Here is a 6,809-nt window from a genome sequence, read left to right as displayed (position 1 = left end):
TTTCAGGATTCTTTGATGAACAGAAAGTTCAAAAGAACAGCATTTATTTGAAACAGAAATCTTTTGTAACATTATGAATGTATGTATTGTTATTTTTTATTAATTTAATGCATCTTTGCTCTCTCTCTCTCTCTATCTATCTATATAGTATAGTAGTGTTTTATGTTAACTTAAAGTCTTTATGTATAATGCATTATACAGGTATTCATAATGTACATTGTAATGCATTATATCTTTCCATAAATAATTGTAACCAAAGTTAAATGCATTATAATATCGGAAGGTTTGTTTTCATGTGTTTTCATGCATTATAATTTCTAAAGGTGTAACAATTAATAGATAAAATAAGTATTATAATGCATTATAACTGTGGTTCATGAGATCATACGATGCATTATAAGGTGCATTAAAACTCCTTTTATAATGCGTTATATATAAAGGCTTTAAGTAAAGCGTTACCTGTTTTTTCAATAATCACATTATGAGTGTCTGTCATCTAGATTTGGGCATTCTAGAAGATCATGTGCTCTGAATGTGTGTGTCTCGAAACCCAATTAATAAATCGTATAATTAACACATTATGTATGTATTGAAGGGAAGGAATGAAGAAAGATAAGGATCGTACCTGACGCTGCTCTGAGCGCGTTCTGAGATCACACTCGTGTATCGATGTAATTGTCTTTTAGCATCGAATGGGTTGCCAGCAGCACTCGCAGGACCACCCAGAAAGCTTGCAAACAGTAATGGTTCTCCAGGCAGTTTAACAAGAAAATTAGCTTTAGTTATAGCATTCAACGAAGGTTTGAAATAAATGAGGAGAAGAGTTGTGAAAACAATAACATACCACAATCACAGACATTCCTATCTGGACAAGATTAGTTTTCTCTGAGGACCCTCTAGAAAGAAAAAAATGCAAGTAATTTGTTCAGTCATTTTTTTTTCCCCCTGAGGTTGTGCGAGAAAAACAGACATGTTCAATTTGGATGGGATTCAAATCGGTGTGTGTCTATAAAACACAAATTTGCCTTGAGCAAAGGTACTCAGAAGTTAGATGCATTACTGTTCGGCACGATTTCAGGTCAGTACGATTAAAAAAATAAAATAAAAAATTAGCTTTTTATTAATATATTTTATTATTAAATTGATGAGAAGTGACTGTAAAGACATGTTACTTTTCAAATAAATGCTGTTCTTTTGAACTTTCAATTCATCAAAGAATCCTGAAAAAATGCATAAAAATATTCGGCAGCACAACTTTTTTCAGCATCTATAAAAATAATAAATGTTTCTTGAGCAACAAATCAGCATATTAAAATGATTTCTGAAGGATCATGCTGAAAATTCAGCATTGATCACAGCAATAAATTACATTTTATGGCATATTCAGATAGAAAACTGTTATTTTAAATTATTGGAATAATATTTCACAATATTACTGTTTGTACTGTATTTTTAATCAAACTAATACAGCTTTGGTGAGCAGAAGAGAATTATTTCAAAAAAAATAAAAAACACACACACATTGTACCGACCCCAAACCTTTAAATGGTAGTGTACCATTTTGTTTAAAAATGGTATAGATTCATAATTGATACATTTCAAAATCTGTCCATCCGTAGTACACCTCCTCAACACGAGACACTGATATAGATGTCAACAGTAATAGCATCTTTGTGTCTGTAAAACCACCAGAGGGCCGAAGGTCTTTATCCTTCAGCGAGTAGACATTCATTCACAGACATTCATTATGGAAATGTTTCAAATGACACACACACACACAAACCAGTGTAAAGTTGCTTTAACTAGGAGGATAATTCAGACCACGTTTTGGTCTGAGTGAAACTGATGCTAATCAAATCCAGATGTGTTTCTATCAATACGAGGGTTGTGGAGAACTGATTATGAAATTAAACTGGTCAGGCAAACTCGTCTGTAAGCCCGTCTGTTCCTGTCTCATGAGACTGCATTGCTCGTTCATACGTGTGTGTGTGTGTGTGTGTGTGTGTGTGTGTGCGCGCGTGTGTGTGTGTGTGTGTGTAGTGTTGTGAGTACATGTCACATCAGCTACTAAAGTTTCTTGGGTAACCTGAATGCGTGTGGGTTTTTCTGCTGAAAGTGTGTGTTTGTGTCAGGCGCGAGACTATAATTAAGTGATTGAGTGGCTAAACATGTAGAAGAGCATGATCATATTTCATATCATACAGCGGACTTTACCACACAGAGATTCAGAAGCGCTTTCAAGCCTGAATCAAACCAGCATCAACTGAAATAGACACTGGTAAATGTTTGGATTTGTTGTCTAAATGATTGTTTAAATGTTACAAATGGGGTTTGTGCTTAAGACAGCAAGTGTGTGTGTGTGTGTGTGTGTGTGTGTGGGTTTATTTGATGGGAAAGTGTGTTTGTTTAATACATGATAACACAGCACTCATTCCCACACAACCTGTTGTTTCTCTGTTGGACTGAAAAGACTATGGTGGTCCAGACTGGTTAATGCTGGTTAGTGCTGGTTTAGCTAGCAAACTAGAAGAGTCATCTGAAAATTAAATAACTTAATGCATTTATTCAGCAAGGATGCATTGAATTGATCAAAAGTGACAATAAAGACATTTAGAATGTTACAACCGATTTCTATTTTAAATCAACGCTGTTCTTTTGAGCTTTCTATTCATCAAAGAATAACAAAATCATGGTTGAATCAGCACAACTAGTTTTAACATTGATAATAATCAGAAATGTTTCTTGAGCAGCAAGTCAGCATATGAGAATGATTTCTGAAGGGTCATGTGACACTGAAGACTGGAGTAATGATGCTGAAAATTCACAGCAATAAATTACATTTCAACAGATATTCACATAGAAAACTGCTATTTGAAATGAAGATAACACTTTTCAATATTACTGTTTTTGCTGTATTTTTGAGCTTGGTGAGCACTTTTGATTTATATGAGTGTGTATCTGTGCGTGCTTTCCCTTCCTGTAAACAGTGGCTGATTTAAAAACAATATTTTTTATGTATCTCTGTCTGGCTCTCTCTGTCCAGCGTGTCCGGTGGGTCATTTTAAGATGAGATCTGGTCCTGGCCCGTGTTCAGTGTGTCCTGACTCCAGCCACACAGGAGAGACGGGATCCGCCTCGTGTGTGTGTCGCCCTGGTTTTTACCGGGCCCCTGCCGACAGTCCAGATACACCCTGCACACGTGCGTACAGCTCCTCTCTTGAGCTTCAAATCCTCCCGTCCGTTAACCCTACGAAGCCTGCTGGATCATATTTGATACGCAAGCTTCTGAGGACTCTAAATTATCAACATGATCAGAACATTGCTGAAAAGCCTGTTACACATAATCTACATGCCTTCTGTCGTCTAATTGATATTTTAGACTTTTTTAGCAAGAAAAAGCATTTCAGGATCGTTCTAAATATGTCCCCCTTTAGGTTGTGGTTCACGCGTCTTTTTACTGTCAAATCTTAAAGTATTTCATATTGTTAGTAATATTTCAAGATTAACACTTCATGGACTAAAGCAAGTTAGGTTAACTTGATTATCCAGGCATAATTTTTTAGAAAAATCATGTTAAAATAAAACGTGAGGCTATGTCTCAATCATCACTGTAGTGCATTGCATTATATATTTTGCCTCCATAATAAAAACTACAGAGCTTTCATTATAAAACTAAACATTTAAATATCATCTTATACGATATATCATTGGGAGATATAGAGTGACAACTCATATTTATATGCGTTTTATGGAAGCCTGTTATACTGTTATAAAGATCTCACTGATTTACATTATAAGCTATCAGAATTTCATCTTACTTTTTGGCCATATAAATATCAGCAACTGTATCAGATTGCATATTTTTGTCTTTTCCTCCTTGCGTATGAGCTCCATATTCTCACCATATCATACTATGTGAGTTATAATGAACCTGATGTATCAAATATAATGCTTAAAAAAAAACATGCAAATAAACATTTCCATTTCAAAAAAGTAGATTTTTTCTGACTGATTTCAAATGTCAGGCTTTATAGGGTTAAACTCCCCTCTCTCTGACTTCCTTTAACCCCGTATTAGGTATTAGTCTGCTTTCCCTCATCTTTTCATTTCCTTGTGGTCTACATTGAATACTACATTGGTTTTTATGTTGCATTCTGGGTATTACAGACGTGTCATCCAGATGAATCAAACGTCCTGTGTTTGTCGTCCTGTTCAGGTCCGCCCTCGTCCCCGCGCAGCCCTGTTCCCCAGGTCAATGACACCTCTCTCACGCTGGAATGGAGCGAACCGTTAGACAGCGGGGGCCGATCGGACCTCACCTACAGTGTGGAGTGTCGAATGTGCCCGGCCCCCGGGGGCCCCTGCGCGCCATGCGGGGACGGTGTGAATTACCAGCCATCCCAGACTGGGATCCAGGGCCGGCGCGTGAGCATCTGGGGTCTCCGACCTCACACCACCTACAGCTTTACCGTGATGGCCCTCAATGGGGTCTCTCCTCTGAGTCAGCAGGGGCCCGCGGGGGAGACCATCAACATCACCACCAGCCCCAACAGTGAGACACAGAGAGACAGCGAAGGTGCACATGATTGAATGGTGTTGTTTTAGTTGAGTGTTAATTGCTTGCTTGTGTGTGTGTGTGTGTGTGTGTGTGTAGTTCCTGTACTGGTGTCGGGTTTGAGAAAGATCACAGCCACAGAATCCAGCCTGACGCTGCACTGGAACACACCGACCCAATCACACTACAGGATCCTCCAGTACCAGCTACGCTACTGTGAGAAGGTAAATACTACACCATACTAGAAGTGCGCTTAAGTGTATTCGGTGTGCACTTGTAGTGAACTTTAATTCTTTGAAGTATATTTTTAATAAACTGTATTGCAGATAATATAGTATTAATGGAATAAAAGGCCACTTAAGCGTACTTAAAGAGAGACGTTTCTTAACACACTTAAGTAGACTTCACTTTGTAATTATGCCAAATAAAAAGTTTTATTTTAAAGTGCATTTGAAATCATTATGTCTTCATAATCTTTTGCCGTGCACTTATTTTGATGTGTTGACTACACGTAATTATAATTTTAACCTTAATGTGTTTGATGCTACATTTAAAGTTAATATATTTTAAATGTACTAAATTGCAACTTCATTACAAATATGTAAATACAAATATATTTTAATACAGGACATGCAAGTTTCAATAGGAATAACATTAAAGTATATTTTAGTTTACCACAAATGCTACTGTGAGAAGAAAACTACTATGCTATACTAGTCTATACTACACCATACTAGAAGTGGGCTTAATTGTATTCGGTGTGCACTTGTAGTGAACTTTAATTCTATACTATAAAGTATATTTTTAATAAACTGTATTGCAGATAATGTAGTATTAATAAAATAAAAGGCCACTTAAGTGTACTTAAAGAGAGACACTTTCATGGCTGTTTCTTAACACACTTAAGTAGACTTCACTTTGTAATTATGCCAAATTTAAAGTTTTATTTTAATGTGCATTTGAAATTGTTTTCAAAATCTTTTGTCGTGCACTTATTTTGATGTGTTGTTTACACGTAATTATAATCTTAACTTTAATGTGTTTGATGCTACATTTAAAGTTAATATATTTTAAATGTACTAAATTGCAACTTCATTACAAATATGTAAATACAAATATATTTTAATACAGGACATGCAAGTTTCAATAGGAATAACATTAAAGTATATTTTAGTTTACCACAAATGCTACTGTGAGAAGAAAACTACTACTACATAAAAACTACTATACTAGTCTATACTACACCATACTTGAAGTGCACTTAACTGTATTGAATGTGCACTTGTAGTGCATTTCAAATATTTAAAAAAATCTATATTCTTTATCTATATATATTTTATTCTATATCGAAATCTAAAAATCTTTAAAAAGTACACTTTAAAAAAAAGTTTTTAGAAACTTTTAAAATAAACTTAAAATTTTAAGATAAACTTTTTAAAAAAAGTGTCAAATTAAATTACATTTTAAATCATTGTTTTAATAACTTTGTGGTGCTTTAAAGAAGTACACGTATTTTGATATGTTGACTAGCACACTAAAGCACATGTAAAATACTTGATTATTATTTTAACTCTAGTGTGTTATTCGATATAACATTTAAAGTTAATATATTTTAAATGAACTAAATTGCAATGTCTTTATTACAAATGTGTACTTACAAATATATTTAGATGCAAGTTTCAATAGAAATGGCATTAAAGGATATTTTAGTTTGCCACAAATGCTTGTCACTGCAAAGACAATGAAATGTACATATAAAGATGTACTGAAGTGGGTCAAAAAGCACTCTTATAGGGTTAGTTCACCCAAAAATGAAAATTGGCTTGTGTTTTACTCACCCTCGAAGCATCCTAGGTGTATATGACTTTCTTCTTTCAGACGAATCCAGTCGGAGTTATATTAAAAATTGTCCTGGCTATTCCAAGCTCTATCATTGCAGTCAGCGGGTGTTGCAGTGCTTCAGTCCACAAGTCGTCAAATAAAGCTCGCGCATTCATAATAAAACGTGCTTCACACGGCTCCGGGGGGTGAATAAAGGCCTTCTGTAGTGAATCCATGCGTTTTTGTAAGAAAAATATCCATATTTAAATGTAATAAACACTTTTCTCTCACTTCCGGTATCTGGCGGAAGGCGTATGACGTATGCGCAGCGCGCGCGCCTCTGAGATATACTAGTCTCGCGAGTTTGTTTAATAGGAGCAAAGGAAGCAAAGTTTCCTTACTTTAGCAAAGGAAAACCAGTCTCTTCTTGGTT

At 35.4% G+C, this 6,809-nt stretch overlaps 1 protein-coding gene across 3 annotated transcripts in view; it reads left to right on the top strand.

Annotated features, from left to right (window-relative positions):
- LOC107702956 (ephrin type-B receptor 4-like) overlaps positions 1-6,809 on the top strand; it is a 51,230-nt gene that overhangs the window by 31,732 nt on the left and 12,689 nt on the right. For all 3 annotated transcript variants that reach the window (XM_016505425.1, XM_016505426.1, XM_016505427.1), the window contains 3 exons: positions 3,044-3,199; positions 4,217-4,552; positions 4,655-4,779. In XM_016505425.1, the coding sequence (XP_016360911.1) occupies positions 3,044-3,199; positions 4,217-4,552; positions 4,655-4,779 (617 nt within the window). The remainder of the gene's footprint in view (positions 1-3,043; positions 3,200-4,216; positions 4,553-4,654; positions 4,780-6,809) is intronic.

The sequence above is a fragment of the Sinocyclocheilus anshuiensis genome, unplaced genomic scaffold, assembly GCF_001515605.1.
Source record: "Sinocyclocheilus anshuiensis isolate Anshui unplaced genomic scaffold, SAMN03320099.WGS_v1.1 scaffold238, whole genome shotgun sequence".
Classification (NCBI taxonomy): Eukaryota; Metazoa; Chordata; class Actinopteri; order Cypriniformes; family Cyprinidae; genus Sinocyclocheilus; species Sinocyclocheilus anshuiensis.
The sequence above is the reverse complement of the archived record's forward strand: the minus strand, read 5'-3'. Positions and strand labels throughout refer to the sequence as shown.